Below are 17,949 nucleotides of genomic sequence, written 5' to 3' on the forward strand. Positions count from 1 at the left end.
GAAATAAACATAATTTTATAATCCAATCCACGTATTATTTATATATACTTGTTCGATATTTTAGCTGCAATAGTGATCGAATGCCGATCTAATCATGAGTGCACCGAAACGGAAGCATGCTTCAATGGATTGTGCATTAACCCTTGTAATTGTGGACCAAATGCCAAATGCACAGTATTAAATCACTATCCATCCTGCGTTTGCTTACCTAGCTATTCTGGAAATCCACAAATTGGTTGTTTACAATGTGCGTATATCGAATAAGCCAATTTTTTATAATTTAAAAATTTACAATTGTAAATCACGAGACCTAGTCGAGCTTTTATATACATTTATGATTATCCAATTGTTAGACTTGGACTTACACTAAATATTATGTGCTAAATATTATATAACGTAACAAAATTTGATAACAGTGGAATGCGAGCTGGACAACGACTGCCCATACAGTGACACCTGCTTTAAGAACCAATGTATCAGTCCCTGTGTGCTGGAGAAGCGGTGCGCGATAAATGCTGAGTGCCGGGGAGAAAATCATCGTGCACACTGCAAATGCAGCTCTGGTTATGTGGGCAACGCCGAGCTGCTATGCGAGCGTCCGGAATGCTCTTCGGACTACGATTGCCCGACGAATCTCGCCTGTCGCGGTAACCGTTGCATCGAGCTCTGCTCCACGGACAATCCTTGTGCTCGAAACGCCATCTGCCTAATGATAAACCACGTGGCGAACTGCCGTTGCCCTGAGAGTGAGCCCCTCGGTGACCCATACTCTTTTTGCAAGCGCAAGCCCATTGAAACGTCGAACAAAGCTGAGTGTGTTAAAGACGCGGACTGTCCAAGCAAGCTAGCCTGCCTGGATGGTAGCTGTCAAAAGCCTTGCTCCGTTATCAGGCCCTGCTTCGAGGGTGCTCGTTGCAGTGTACTTGACACTGTACCCGTCAGGACGATGGTTTGCACGTGTCCAAGCGGCTGGATTACAGATTCCGAAGGAATTTGTCGACCGAGTAAGTCAGACCCCCGCCCCTCCCCACACCCCACCCAACCTCACACTAATCTACTCTCTTTGTCTCATTCTCCAAAAAAAACTTTTATTTTTCTTTATATGCAAGACTTATATTAGATTTCTAAATCATTTGTAAAATAATGATCGTTTATCATCGTTATTTTGATAATATTCTTCAAAGCAGTTATTTCATGACTAATTCTTGATTCTTTAATTGACACTTATACAAAATTCAATTGAAGCTCAATAAATATTATTTAAAATTTGCACAAATTATAACAATATGTATAAATAAAATTAAAAAAAAAACAATATATATTTTTAGTCACAATTTTTAGTCAATATTTTATTAATAAGTCAGGGAATATATATTTTAAAGGCGCACATTTAAAAACAATATATATTTTGTAAATCAGAAATAAATCCTAATATAAATTTATTGATTATTACTTTATTACATTTTTTTTTCAAAATCAAGAGACTAATACGTTCGAAAAATGTCATTCATTAAGATTATAGATTGTAAATATCTTCTTCGTTTTTAAAAAAAAATCTATCTTTTTAAATTCTTTTTAGCGATTTTTTTAACAATAATTGAAAAAAATAACCTTACAGTTGCACGATCTTTAATTTCAATGTGTAAATAATCCCTATTTCATAGAAGAATTAAGCATTATCATGTGTATTAAGCAATCTTTCGAGTACACATTCTTTCGAAAATATATATATATATATATATATATATATATATATATGAACAAATATAAAATATTTTACATTATTATGCGTAAGCCTTTATCGGATTTTAGCGTACCGAACAAAATACTTTGATGATAAGACAAAATGAATATTATAACGATATAGGATTTACTAGAATCTTGGATCGATGGGTCGTATGTTCCAATTAACAATGATAATGTCTGATAGATAATTGCAAATAACTCTCCAAAACGATCGTACATGGCGATAATATTTCTTATGGTCTTTAGTACAACTGGAAAGCAAGGGCACCTGCACATCGGACAACGACTGCAACGATCACGAGTCCTGCGTAAACCGCCAGTGTCACGAACCCTGCAACTGCGGTGCGAACGCTGTCTGCCACGTAAAGAACCACCGAGCAACATGCTCTTGCGAATCCGGCTATGAGGGCAATCCCGAGATCGCCTGCCATAACCCCGAGTGCAGCCGTGACTCCGAGTGCAGTTCCGACAAGGCCTGTGTCAACAAGAATTGCGTAAATCCGTGTTTTCTATCCGATGACTGCGGACCTCACTCCGAGTGCTATGTGACCGAGCATGTGGCCGAGTGTCGCTGCCGTTCCGGCTTCCATCCTGATACTCAACTCGTCTGCAAAGTCGTCGGTTGCTTTAGTAATAGTGACTGCCCGACCGAGCACGCGTGCATCAATATGCTTTGCATCGATCCTTGCCTCAGAGACAGCGGCTGCTCTCATCGAGCCGAGTGCCAAGTTAGAAATCACCTGCCAGTCTGCCGCTGCCCACCACACTATAAGTATGTATTACCTGCTTATTTTATTTATTCGTGCTCTTGTCGATTATCAAATTTCACTTTGTAAGGAAAGATCACATGATATAATTTTAAAGCAAATAATGAGCAAATTCCTTGATGTTTAGAACTTATGTATTCGATAAAAAGAAGGAATCGAATTTGAAATTATATCGCGATTATAAATGTAGACATTGGGTTTTACAATTCTTTTTGGAAGACTGAAATATGTCTATTAAATTTTTCTTTTCGTTCTTTTCTTTTTGTCATTATTATTAACTATACAATTTTTTTAAGTTTTTTTTTTAAACGAATTTAGCAATAAAAAACCCAAAATTGACAGCGAAACATGGGGCATGCAGAATGTCGTCGGGGCCAATTCTCGACTGCTACAAACATAAATTAAACATTTGAATTTGAACTTGAATAAGAACTTAAAATCTTAAGAAAAGACTATCTATGATAGCTTAGCTTATGCACATAAATGTGATGAATAGAAGAAAGCACTAATCGAGACAATAACTTAACAATTATAACAGTGGAAATCCGTACGTTGCGTGTCAACCCGAATTGGAACCCGAGTGTCGCGAGGACTGCGACTGTCCAGACACGCTCGCCTGCCTCAACAACCGATGCCAGAATCCCTGCGCAGTGATACAACCATGCTACGAACCGGCGACCTGTAAAGTCCTTCCAAGCCACCCTGTGAGAACAATGGTCTGCATCTGTCCGAGCGGTTATATTAGTAGTGGCAGCGGTACCTGCCAGGTAGTGCCCCCGATTCTCAGGGTCGAGTGCACCGTCGACAGCGATTGTCCATCCGACAAAGCCTGTATTAACGCCATCTGCAAGGAGCCGTGTGCCTGCGGCACCAATGCCATCTGCAACGTTCACGATCACAAGCCAACATGCTCCTGTATCACTGGATACGATGGCAATCCCGACGTTGAGTGTCTCCCGGGTGAGCATGTCCATTCGCACAGTAATGAGCTACTTTCACCCAAGGCTTGCACTCCTCGCGCATATATATCTCATGCTATTATATTGTATATCTCGTACTACTGATCGATAGAAAATTTTTAACATAGCTCTAAGCATAATTAATTCCAATTACATTTAAATTAAAAATTTTATAATCTCCTAATAATTGCAGTGGGTGTGTGTGTGTGTGTGTGTGTGTGTGTGCGCGTGCGCGCGTGTGTGTGTGTGTGTGTGTGTGTGCGTGCGCGCGCGTGTGTGTGTGTGTGTGTGTGTGTGTGTGTGTGTTATAATGGTCTCGTGATAAAATCATTTTTAAAAATAGTATACATTTAATATATGCCAAGAGAAATTCCATATCCAATTACAAAAGATACTGTTAAAATACAACATCTATAAATTGATTGTTATAAAATAAAGTACAGCTGAATCGCGCTATTTTAGAAATTTGTTTAAACATTAGATCGGTTAAATAACAAGTAGACTACATAAAAATGTACCGATAAACTAATCCATAATTCATTATTTGACATAACGGCTGAAAATTCTTTTTACAGTGGGAATATGCCGCTTCGACTACAACTGCCCAGGCACACATACTTGCGTTCAGCGTAATTGTGTGGCCGTTTGCTCACCATCGCTAGAAACTTGCGGCAAAGATGCCGAGTGCCGCGGTATCAATCACAAGGCATTGTGTGAGTGTCCGCCAGGATACAGTGGCAATCCCACGGTAAACTGCACCCCCGTCGTCGGCTGTAGAAAGGACACCGACTGCCCCTCGGAGAAGGCTTGCATCAACGAACGCTGTGAGAATCCTTGTGTCGACAACCCCTGCGACAGGGACGCTCATTGCGCTGTGTACAACCACGTTGTCGAGTGTGCCTGTCCGCCTGGATTCGTCGAGGCTGAACTTTCTAGCTGCATTCCTGGTGCGCCCTTATTACAATTCCTTTTCTTTAATCAGAATAACGAAATGGACTTTGAGATTGGCTTTGCTCGAATATTGCTCGAAGCTGCAATGCAAATGTAAATCATCGTAGAAAAATTTATAGGGCACAGAAGAGTATAAAAAAATACTTTCAGTATTCCTATAAAGTAACGCTTCACGCGAGTCATTCTACGAGATTTCCTACATATTTTTTAATTTCAAATTCAATATTAACGATTGGTTCAACATTGCAATTAATATTCAGTAAAATTGAATTTAATATACAATTGAAAAACACGTGTAAATGCTCTGTTTCTAGTGGGTTGTCGAAGTGATGATGAATGCCCCTCCCAGGAAGCTTGTATCAATAGAAAGTGCATCAATCCATGTGAAGAAATTAAGCCGTGCGGAAGCAATGCCGAGTGTACGGTATTGGATACGCAGCCGGTAAAAACGATGACTTGCAACTGTCTACACGACTATCGAGGAAACGCCGTCGAGCATTGCGAGCCAAGTAAGCAAATCACAAGTTACACAAGTATCTTAAAATTTTCCAAAAATATTATGGCCAGACAATAATTATTAATGTTTCTGCTTCAATCGCAATTTTATAGTCTGTCAATTAGAGAAGGGCCAGATACGTAACGAGTACGGCGAATGCGTTTGTCCACCAAACCATGCGAAAAATGATAAAGGAATGTGCGTACCTTGCTATCCCGAAGCTGGAGTTATGATCGATGAAAACGGTATATGCAGAGGTAATAAAGTTTTATAAACACAATGAGATACGAGATTTTAACTTAATGTGACTTCAACTAATGGCCCCTAAATTATATTATTAACAAATACATATTTTATATCTTATATTATAGCCAAAAAGTTTGAAGATTTCAAGAAGTCTATGAGTGTTAAATGCTTATCTGATGGAGTTTTAGTGACATTAGTTGGGCAAGGTGAAGCCTTCAATGGTATCATTTATGTGAAGCACTATAGTTCCGATGAGCAATGTAGGCGTGACTTAACATTCCTGAAAGAACAAACAGTCGTCGAAGAATTCAAAGTAGCCTTCGGTACTTGCGGACTGACCCATGTAAATGTAAGCTCGATTGATAAATAATTATATTCGTTGCATTGCAGCTAGCTTACTTCGTTTTCTGATAAAATTAATTTTTCTTTCATAATAGGGAGTAGCCAGTTTCACTCTAGTTATTCAAAGGCACAAAAAACTCATGACATACAATGCCCAAGCTTATAGCATAAAATGCTTGTATCAAATTGGTGAGCAAAATATTACACTTGGATTTAACGTATCAATGATGACAACTGCTGGCACAATTGCGAATACCGGACCACCGCCAACTTGTAGAATGAAAATCGTTAGTCAAAATGGCAATGAAATCAGCCAAGCTGAAATAGGAGATGGCCTAAAACTGCAAGTTGATGTCAGTCCAACGTGTACGTACATTTAATAATTTACTTATTTTTTTCAATTAACATACTTATACATAGCAATTATAATAACATACTTATTGATTCTCTTGATATGAAAATACTTAATTGCTTGTTTTATTAAAGTAAACGATGCAATTCACAATACAATGGTACCTGCTTGATTTTACACTTATTTTGATTATCTTTATAAATAATATAATTTTCATATTATTCTTTTCTTAGATAATAAGATGTTATCTTTTTCTGTATATTACATTAATTGATATAATCTATTCAATTAAATTATAAAAATCAATATAAATATCAATATAAATATCAATCAATAAATATTCATATAATTTTTAACTTTCAGCGATTTACGGAGGCTTTGCGCGTTCATGCGTTGCTAAAACAACGGAAAATGAAATAGAAAACGAATATGTTGTGACCGATGAAAATGGATGCGCTACAGATCCAACGATCTTTGGTGAATGGGAACAAGATCCAGAGACACAAACTCTAATGGCCAATTTTAATGCATTCAAATTCCCAAGTAGTGATAATATACGCTTTCAATGTAATATCCGCGTATGCTTTGGAAAATGTCAACCGGTAAAAAAAATATATATATACATTCATACACGCGCGCACGCGCACGCACACGCACACGCACACGCACACGAACACACATATAATTTCTAGTATTTATACATTAATTACAATATTATAATACCTCTTATACGACAATGTGCATTGATTTTGTATGATCATGGCAATCATCTGCTATTATTATATACATTGAATAGTTTTGAAATGTAACCCTTATGTTATAATTAGAACAAGATTATTTCTATTAATTTCTTTACTATTTCTTTAATATTAAATATAAATATTATTTGTTTTTAAAGGTTAATTGCAGAGGATATAATGCTTTTGGTCGAAGACGTAGAGACACTACCAGTTCCAATGATACCGCTTTAAGTTTACCTGATAATGTGATTGGAGATGAGCGTGGAAACATAAACGTAACTTCGAACTCAATCGTAACTATCGAACGGCGAGAAGATAAATATTCGCTTTATCAGCCAAATGGTAAATTTATTTAATTTTGAATCAGTAAATATAGCTCTTATGTTACTACAATTTCTATCCGAAAAAATTAATTAAACCAAATAACATTTCATTACATTATAATTTAATTTAAATTACATTAAAATCCTTGTTCCAAAAATATTAATAAAATAATGCAAAACTGCACATCAACTTTTCTATTATATTTTTGATTGCAAGATATTACTTAAACAAAAACTTCTCATTCCTTTATTACCATTTCAAAGAGAAGGATATATACATATATATATATATATATATATATATATATAATCATTTAAAAAATAATAAACCAGTAATAAATTATAAACAAAATTAAATCTTAAATTATTTAGTTGGAAAGCACATAAAGTTATCGGTAGAATTCAATTAATAATTAAAAATGCATAATAAAAAATGTTTATAATTTATCAAGAGTCATAAATGAACAAATATGTTTTTATTATGAGAAAATAGCAGACTTCTGTATTTAATATGAGAAATCTATATGTTTGATAAAGATAATTAAAAATTTAGGCTCAAAAATTTTGTTTCAATTCAAATACCCTTTTATATAACAATTCATTCAAATTTCATAGCTTATTTACATAATAAGAAAAACGTCCTAATTAATTAACAATATTAAAATTCGGTAGAGTAAACTGAAAATAACTGTCGTATATTTCGTTGCAGATCCTTCGCCACGATTGTCAGAAGATGTTTGCGTTTCTATGGTCGGCTTCATAATCTCATTGATTATTACGGCACTTCTGGCACTAGTCGCTGTGGCTATTGCTGTGTCATGTTGGCTGATGGCATACAGACGCCAGCCAAAGACTGCTGGACCACTGCCACATCCACCAGAGTTCCCTAACCCTCTATTTACAACTGAGTCGGTGGCCGAACCCTCACCGGACTATTATCTGTCATAAAGATTTTTCTGAAAATGAAGAAAAGAAGATAAAAATAAAAAGAAACTCATTTAGATATTAATAATTATTTTATGATTAACATTAATCAATACAATAGGCAAATCTTGGAAAATGCACCGAGGAGTTTATGGTTACTCGTCCTATAAATCTTAAACTCTACGGTTTCTGCATTTTCTCGTACATCTCCTCCAATGACTTACTTCCCTGTTCCCCGTTCCTGTATTTTTTCCCAGTGCATAATAGTGTCTCCACTCAGGGTTTTGTTTTTGTTTTATTAAATGAAGAATGTGAAGAGCTTTCTCTCTATCGTACACGTAATATGTTTATGAATGATTACTCCCTAGGCGTCAGCGAGTAACATTTCTTACATATTAATGTATTCTTCGGGGTGATGGTCTCTTAATTCCATTATCTATTATAAGTGGAAATCGAAGAAGAAAACTTTCCTACCCATTTACCTAGATTCATCTGCAATTATATTCCCATTACTTCGTCTTTTTTTATAAATATACTCTAGTCAATGGAGGATTTGTTTTATAAATATAAATATTTGTATACCAAGAGCATAATTTCTGTGTAAAGATAATTAAACGAAATAGTCTAATATAGCTTTCTTAAACGTGTAGTAGACAATTGTACATTTTATCTAATAAACATTAATTAAATTAAACTGAAATTTTCATTTTATCCCTGACCATTCACAATGATGGATAGTTCTGATCATAAAATCGGCAATAAAATATTTATTATATTATTATTTTATTCTGTTCGATACACTTAAGGACTTTAAGCCATTTTTTAACATGAGTGTCTAATGTTTATTGTATTATTACACACATGAATAATCAATATTATATGTTATTCACAATAATATTTACATTTAAGTAAATGTAGTGAGTATTAAATAATATTTACATTAACGAGATTATCAATACTAAGAAAGAATTTGCTCTAATATTACGTAAAAGAAAATATTATTTAATTTTTAAATTTATAAATCAGAATAACGCGTTCAATAAAATTCTATTGATCTAGGAATTATTTAATTATACAATAAAAGTCTCTTATAAGTATTAATATTTTAAAGTTTTTGTCCACTTGCTGCGGTGTCCGAGCGGTTAAGGAGATGGACTTGAAATCCATTGGGTTCTACCCGCACAGGTTCGAATCCTGTCCGCAGCGGAGTATTTTTTTTTTTTTTCATTTTGTTTATTTATCAATCAATAATATATATATATATATATATTATCAAGCATTTTGAAATATATCTGACTTATAAGAAATTTATATATAATTATTAAAAAACATTTGTTTAAAAAATAATGGCTGTTATTTTCATAAAACCACATAAATATTGAATTTGTTTAATATGCAAGAATTCTTTTTAAAAACATATATTAAATACATAGCCTAATTTGCTTTAAAATAATAGATAATTAATTTCCATAACTAAATATATTTTAAAATAAAAAATTCTATTAATAGAAATTTTAAAAAAGAATTATATTTAATAATTTTACTATTTTAATATTATAAAATAGAAAATTCTATTACAATTATAAGATAAATATCATTAAAATGTGTTATGTATCATTTAACTAACAATTATTCAATGCCCAAGATGAATATATAATAGATACGTTATTGTATAAAAAATGAATGATCTAAAGAAAGTGAATGAATAATAGATTTGTAATACTTAATTTATTAGTAAGTACAAAATTTTCTTGCTAGAACTCGTAAATTATTTATTATATAATTAATTCATGTGCAATTATATCTTATATATAATCTTAATATTTGTTATCCTGGTTATACATTTATTATGGCATTCAAGAAAACAATTGATTCATTTATATTATTAATTCTACTCTACTTGTTACTGTTATTAGTACAATTATTTTTAATATAATATACATAGTTTTAGATATTGAATAAATTAAAAAAAAAAAACTTTAAAAACATTTACTAATAATTTATACAAAAATATCTCTATAATATAATATAAAATAGGGACATTTAAAACTTGAATTATTTATTTATTTATATCTTAAAATATACTTGTGTACATAAAAGTAATGTTATTCATTAAGAAGCTACCATATAAAAATTCATAGTATAAAAACTTATTATGTACATAATTTCCTATCATTATTATAATTATTGATTCCTATAAAATCTTTTCAAACTATTTATCAGGAAATAGAATAATATTATGTAAATATCAGAATTCACATTGTGAATAAAGATTGAAATTGAAATTACATTAGATAAATGAAGAAATTATTTGAAATTTAATTTATTATACTACTCATAAGATTTAAATTATGATTTAGCTAATTAATGTCTATTAAACACTATGTATTATTTCTAAAATGTTGCTCGTTATTATACAAATGGAATTAAAATCAAAACCTTATTACAACAATTACCATAATTGTAAGTAAATCACTGGCTAAGAACATAATAGAGTGACTATGAACATCAAAAAAAAGAAGCACAAAAATTTCAGCAACATCAATCAAAATATATAAAAAATTAATTAATTATATTTATTATGAATATTTTTTTATATTTAACATTTTTAATTGTAAAAATTATGTTTAAATTTGTATTAGAATATTTACATATTATTATGCATTACAAGTTATATTACATTATAATAGTCAAGTATCATATAAAAATATTTTAAAGCATTTAACTTCAAAAATACTAACAAATTTATTAATAAAACGCTTAAAAAGTAACTAGCAATAATAGATATTATAATTAATATCTTAAAATCTTAGCTACATATTTAAACTACGACTTGAACTAGCTGAAAATAGAAACAAATGTTTTAAATGCCAACATTTATACAAAATTATAAAATAGTTTACATTATTTGAAATTATATTTCGCCATAAAAGGGAAAGCTAATCAAGTCAATTTTATATATATTGAAATATATATTTAATTAGAGTATTTACTAATAGACAAGAAATGTATTAGACTGGCAATTTAAAATCGATATCTATTGAGGAAATGTAAAATTTATTTGATTATTGAAAATTTGACTTTGAAAAGCTCCGCATTAATTAAATATTTTTCTATAAAACTTACTAAAACCGCTCTAAAGTATTTGACTTTGCATTTAATATTAATATACAAATAAAAATTTTAGACCTTAAATAGAAAACATATTACTGTCAAATCTGCTATAAATCATTTCACAAGCAAATTTTGGCATTATACATCCATCATATTTTATAAAAATATATCAACAAGTCACATAATAAGCAAATCTTAATGAAAAAAAAAAATAAAAAATAATAAACCAGTTTTTCTCTTAAAATAATTAAGAAATTTTGTTTTATCATAGAAACACCATTTTATATTTATCGTTTAATTATAATATAATTTATATTATATTTAATTGCAAAAATATTTAAACAATATAATAGTAACCGCGTAAAATGTTTAAATAATTATTAGTTTCCTACGGGTAAAGAATTTATTACAAAGTACGAATTAAAATGTCTTATAATATTCTTTAGCAGTGTTTGTTTTGATGTAGAAATATAAAAACATTAACGGTATGAGTAAATTTACTATTTAAATTTATGCATTTTAGAATCTTTACAGCTTAATATTTTTTGTAACAAATAATATTTATGTAATTTCAAAAATATTTCAGATACTTATTGGTAAAATTACGAAATAAATTCAAAGAGTCAATTAAAAATACCAATTATTTAATTAAATATTTAAATTTATAAATAATATTTATTTAATCTTTAGAATCGTTAATATTCTTTTTGTTTCTAGAAAAATAAATATGTATTGAGCTAATACAAAATATGAAGTATTTATTTCAGTTGTGTTTGATAGAAATAAATCAACATATTCTTTTTCATTTAATTTAATCAATTTAAGTATTGATCAATTGATCGCTTTAATCATTAAAGAAGAAATGTAAAATTTCAGTTTGACATACAGTTATTTTGTACTTCACGTAATTTTTTTACTCTTTTTATAACTCTTTTAATGTAATGTAGGTTATGTTTATTATTTTCATATAAATAATCATATATGATCTTCGCTACAATATATATGCTACCATTAATTTTTTTCCGAATGTCCTATATCAATAACCCATACTTATATCCTTACCTCGTCACTTATCATACAAAAAGTTGTTTACTTACGTCTATTAATTTCTCTACTCTCATAACAAAAAATAACAATGCTTATAACCTTTATGCCTGACTTTTCTAAAGAAACTGATTACTTAATTCATACTCAATTTAAAAATATAAAATAATTTTATATATTGACAATAATCAGGAATTTAATAGTTTCGTGTAATATTGAAAATCAACTGTTTATATTTAACACCATAATGTAATTCTACAAAACGGCATCGTCGATTTCATTTAATGATTAAATGGTCGATTTATCGAAAATGCATGGCCTCTGCTTTGGCATAGAAATAGAAATTAAAAAATTTTAAATATCCATTAATCTTACATGCGATAGTCATTTGTTAATTGTTCCGATTAATATTGAATATTATTTTATGGCATAGATTATCTTTGGAATATTCCTATGAAGAGTTTATATTTGTTTTATATAAATATTTTGATTATATTTAATTATTAAATTATAATTTGATTTTTATGATATTTATATGAATATTTCTATAAATATTTATATTTAAATAATAAATTCTTTATTTTACAATTATGTATAATGATTAAGAAAAAAATGTAAAGGATAAAAAATATTAGTCTTGTAAGATATTCTACATTTAATTTTATTATGTTTCAAAATATATGTAATAAGCGGATAAACGTACGTTTCTAGGATTGTACTATCGGCAAATCATCTAAACTTAAAAATGTCTACTATTTAATCTTTTAATATATCACGTATGCCAATATGCGATCAGCCAAAACAAATTAATGAATTATATAAACATAACTTATTTTTATATCAACTCACCTGCAAGTAATGATAAATCGCTTATTTAATTATTGCACACAGTATTTCTGAGGTACTTAATACATATGAAAATACCCCAATATATTTGTATTATATGATTAATTCAATAATGCTTCAAGAAAAAGAAAATGTATATTGCAATCGTTGATTTGAACAAAGTTATGTAGATAAAATAAATAAAAATTCTTAATTACCTATGTTTGTGATTATAATTTTATCTTTAATAATATAAGAATTTCAAAGCTAATTGAACTAGAGCTTTAGTAATTAAAATACAGATATAGAATGTACTAAAATAATTTAAATAAATATTTAACAGTAAATATTTAATATTCAATGTTCACGTTAAATTTGAATCAATGTTTGCCAAAAAGAAAAAGAAGATAATAAATTTAAATGAAATGTTGGGAAACAAATTATTATTAAAGACTGTGAAAAAAATTAATAAGCGTCATCTAAATACTTAAATATTAACCTAGTACGATTAATTAACCTATCGCTATAAATAGATAGAATTAAAACTGTTCGTGTTACTATCGAGTTAACTTATACTATATATATATATATATATATATATATATATATATATATATATATGTATTGGTAATAAAATGTCGAAGATCTATTTAGATATATATATATATATATATATATATATATATGTATTGGTAATAAAATGTCGAAGATCTAATTAGTAATGTTTAGTCAATATTAAATAATCAAGGGAAGAGTGATGGAGCTTTAACGCGTTTAAAATGAACGGCAATGTTTATCATTCATTCCAAACAACGCGGTTGAATGTATTGTGTTGTATTGTGGAAGGAAGACAAACGATCTACAATATCGACCAAACGAGCTGCAGATTCTTTCGTTATCGACCTACATAACAAAAACGTTGTCGTGTCGAATAGTCTCGAAGTTTGTTGTATTTTCTACTTTGTCTTTTGCCCTGTCCCACAGAGAGCTCCCAAAGCATGTTTCGAAACATTGAAAGTAACACCAGACGTAAAGATTAATAAAAAAAGCTACTGTTGCTATCCCCTGTAATTGTACCTTGTAGACGTAGAAGGTAAAGTCCTCGTGTGCATATACCCAAGCGCCACCAACAGCAATAAAACATTGATGCGGTGTATTATTACACACACATAACAGAAGAGAGACCAGTAGAAGGGAACACAGTGTACGAGGGTGTTTGTACTTTGAAATGGGTTATTCGACGTAGTCCCTAAATGCATTGAACTAAAATGCAGTAAGGAAAACCATGCTAGCAAACGTCTGGCTTCATCATTAGATGATTAGTGTGCGATAGTGAAAGAATAAGAGAGTGAGAGAGAGAGAGAGAGAGAGAGAGAGAGAGACAGAACGTGGTGTGTAACATCGTGGTCGATTACAACGTCGTGATGATCGAACAATTCGGAGCACTAGGGAACTGCATCCTGATTGCGTGACGATTAACAACGGAGTCATTTATAACCTTACAATTGCTTTTTTTTTTATCGTCCCACAGAGCTTTAAGCTTATGTCCCTTCACAGTATGTCAAAGTTCGATTCATCTAAAATGTACGCATTCAAGCCCTTTGTTTTCATAAAGCACCATGTAGTAGGTCCAGAAAAACCAAAAGCTCGCAGTGGACACAGAGTTGTCTGCGATGAGAGAAATCTATATTCTTATGGAGGTTTTAATCCCAGTATTACGGCTAATGATCCGGATATGAGGAATGATCAAAATTGGAGCATCAGTAGGCCTCTGTTTAAAGAAATTTGGAAATTCAACTTTGTCACCAAGACGTGGAAACGTTTACCTTGCCAAAAAATAATGCCCAATGAACTAGCTTCCAATGCCATTGTATTAAAAGGTGTTACATTAATAATTCATGGCGGCACTGGAGTTCCTTTTGGCGATAATTGCAATAATAATGTATATTTGTATAATGTTAACGGTGGAGAAATGAAAATTATACCTGCAGAAGGTGAATTACCAAGCCCACAGTATGGGCAAGCTGTAATATGTCACGGACCCTATCTATATACTGTCGGTGGGACAACTGGTGTTGAATATACGTGCGATATTCATAGACTCAATATGCAAACTCAAGTGTGGGAGTCCGTTTATATTTGTGGTGGAAGAGATCAGTGCGAACCGAAAGGCAGATATAGACATGAAATTGCATTTGATGGAAGAATTATTTATGTATTGGGTGGTGGTACTGCCTCCGAAGCTTTCAATCTTGAAGTATGACACTATACAAAAAATAAATTTTTTTCTTAAGTTTTAATAAATTCTCTTAAAGCTAGCACCCTAAAAATTAATTTTTTTAATATCAAGTAATGTAAATTATAATTTAAAATTCAAAAATATACAAAACTTTTAACAAATATTATTTTATAATTGTATAATTTGTATGTACTTATTATAACATTAATAAGTGATATTTTAAGATATTGTATTTCTTTACACGTTTTTTAGAATAATTAATTTGAAGATAATAAGCTGTTCCTTCAAGTAACTTAGATAATTTAATAACAATTTTATAGCGATACTACTTTTTCAAATTTTAGGATATCCCAGCTTTTGATACTTTAGCAAAAAAATGGAAAACGTTATGTACCCAAGGTGATTCAGAAAATTATCCAGCCCCAAGGCGATGCCATGGCTTAGTTCAGTATGTAGATGAAATAACAGGTTCAACCTTGGCTGTTATATCCGGAGGATACAATGGTTCGCAAGTTTTCAATGATGTTTGGAGGCTGGATTTAAATAACTTAAAATGGACCTGTTTGAGAACATGTTTGTTACCGCAACCTGCTTATTTTCATTCTATTGCACTTACTCCAGTAGGTCAAATGTTTACATTTGGTGGAATAGTAAAAGAAGAAAATGAGGTGAAAAATATTCTACTTATAATATTTCTGTTTCATAATTCTACATATAATAAATTTCATAAGGTTGATTCACAGTACAGTTTGTATAATTTCATATACAATGCAATTATATTTTATGATATTGTGAATAATAAAAATGTAATTATTTTTTAGTATTGAAAAATTTAAAAACTATAAATAACTATTTTGTAATATGAATCTTAACAAAAAATTAATAATACAATATATTTTTGCAGGTGGCAAGAACAGATAAGGTTCATTCGGTTTGGTTGACCATACCAAAACTTTCAGAGATTTGTTGGGAAGCCCTAAATTTTTATTATCCTCATATAAAAGTAAAACCGCAATCCTATCTGTTACGAATTGGTATACCTTCAAAATTTGTGCAAAGGTTGGAAGATACACACTGATAACAGTAGCTTCAATTTAGTATAATTAAATTTTTTATTTGCTATAAATTTAATTATTTTTACTAGTTAATAATTAAAAAAATATCATTGTTACATGTGAATAAGAAATTTTACTTATATTTTTGTAATGCCTTAATATATACATTGTGATTAAAAGCCAAGATTGTTAGTAATATTGATTAATATTAATGCCGTTCTCAAAAAATAAAAAAAAGAGAACAAAAATCGGCTGTAAGTATTTTTAAAGGTATATCTGAAAAAAATGAAAATGCTAAATATCATCATATTTATTTGTATATACAAAGTTTTCGTAAAAAATTATATTTCAAATGTTATAAAAGTATGAATAACATTTAAACATTTTTATTTATTTTTACATATTTCATATATTATTTACACCTATTTTACAACTATATTACAACTATTTTATAAATAATTTGAAATTAATAATTTAAATATTTCATTTTGTATATAAAAATAGTTTTAATAAATTCATATTATAATTATTTATTATAATTATAAATAATATAAAGTTCTTGTTTTCAATAATTTCGTATAATTTATTACAACTTTATTATCTGTTAAAAATGAAATTACAAATATCTTTTTTTAATTAATATTAACACATTTTTATTTTATATATACTTTAAAATGAACTTATCTTGAACCAAATTAAAACCAATCAAAAAGATTATTCGATAAATTTTTTGCTAAAATACTCTTAAAAAAACATAATGATGTATTTTCAAAAAAATAATAATTGAAAAATATCCATAATATAAATTAATATAATTTAATAATTTTACATGTATATTGACAATAGAATTTTAGGCATTTTAAATTTCAATAAATAAATTATATAAAAAATTAAATATTCTAATGATTAATTAAAATAATAAAAAAAAATTTTAAAAACATAATATGAATAACTTGTGTCTATATTTCCGTTACACATATTGTAATATGAGTTTTAGTTTATATTTTATTATTGTAACATATTCATATTTCATTATATCGTCATACTTTTGTAAAATTTTAACGTTTATTTAAAACAGACAAAATGGCATTTCGAACTAATCCATTCAAAAGTATTTGTCACTCAATAAAAACAAATGGCTTATGAAATATTTATGAATTTCTAATCTCAAACTGATAAATATAATAAATTAAAAATATACTATCATAATTGAAAAAATTAAAGTAATTTATTATATATGTAATAAATTGTATTCGCGATTAAAAAAAAAATACATGAAAACTTTTTATTAGTTAAATGTTAAAGATAAGTGAATTTTAATAATTATTTAAATCTTTGAAAATTTAATATTTAGAATATGTATGATATAAAAAAAATGAATGAAAAACCATTATCAAATTATTATTTATTTATTGATTTGGAAATGTTATATAAATATAATTTGAAAAACTTACGATATAGCATGTAAATTAAGTTTTTTGTTTTATTTTATGCTTATAAGTATAAGTAATTAAAATGTACGTATTAATGAAATAAGATGTATAATTTACTTTCAACAAATTAAAAAATTCACAAAATTGACGGAAGATGTAAGAATAATATTATTTTATAAATGAATCGAATTCTATCAAAATATCAAACTTCTAATTAAAAATTAATTTTAATATTTAATAACATTAAAAATAATTTAAAAAACATATTTTAAACAATATTTTGAAATATTTTATTTTTCAAATAAAATAAATATACATTTAAAGAGAATTTACTACAAATTTCTGTAAATTATATAGCTAAAAAATAGAAAATTATCTAATTTTTATTGAACA

General features: G+C 29.0%; 2 protein-coding genes and 1 non-coding gene across 3 annotated transcripts in view; all 3 read left to right on the forward strand.

The window, feature by feature from the left end:
• Positions 1 to 8,340, forward strand: part of dpy (fibrillin-like protein dumpy) — a 138,503-nt gene extending 130,163 nt beyond the window's left edge. Inside the window, 12 exon segments of the mRNA XM_011496805.1 lie at positions 65 to 247; positions 417 to 1,004; positions 1,993 to 2,518; positions 3,052 to 3,473; positions 4,048 to 4,419; positions 4,738 to 4,932; positions 5,033 to 5,176; positions 5,291 to 5,514; positions 5,603 to 5,873; positions 6,223 to 6,461; positions 6,758 to 6,941; positions 7,632 to 8,340. Coding sequence (XP_011495107.1) covers positions 65 to 247; positions 417 to 1,004; positions 1,993 to 2,518; positions 3,052 to 3,473; positions 4,048 to 4,419; positions 4,738 to 4,932; positions 5,033 to 5,176; positions 5,291 to 5,514; positions 5,603 to 5,873; positions 6,223 to 6,461; positions 6,758 to 6,941; positions 7,632 to 7,870 — 3,587 coding nt within the window. The 3' untranslated portion in view covers positions 7,871 to 8,340.
• A 630-nt stretch (positions 8,341 to 8,970) lies between these two features.
• Positions 8,971 to 9,052, forward strand: TRNAS-UGA (transfer RNA serine (anticodon UGA)). Its single transcript has one exon. It is a non-coding gene; the product is annotated as a tRNA-Ser (tRNA).
• Positions 9,053 to 13,742: 4,690 nt separating this feature from the next.
• slim (scruin like at the midline) lies at positions 13,743 to 16,199 on the forward strand. Its single transcript, XM_011496518.1, has 3 exons — positions 13,743 to 15,086; positions 15,413 to 15,736; positions 15,973 to 16,199. The coding sequence occupies exons 1-3, from the start codon at positions 14,373 to 14,375 to the stop codon at positions 16,144 to 16,146; spliced, it is 1,212 nt and encodes a 403-aa protein (XP_011494820.1). The 5' UTR covers positions 13,743 to 14,372; the 3' UTR covers positions 16,147 to 16,199.
• Positions 16,200 to 17,949: the final 1,750 nt, after the last annotated feature.

This window comes from Ceratosolen solmsi, unplaced genomic scaffold, assembly GCF_000503995.2.
Source record: "Ceratosolen solmsi marchali unplaced genomic scaffold, CerSol_1.0 scaffold29, whole genome shotgun sequence".
Taxonomy (NCBI): domain Eukaryota; kingdom Metazoa; phylum Arthropoda; class Insecta; order Hymenoptera; family Agaonidae; genus Ceratosolen; species Ceratosolen solmsi.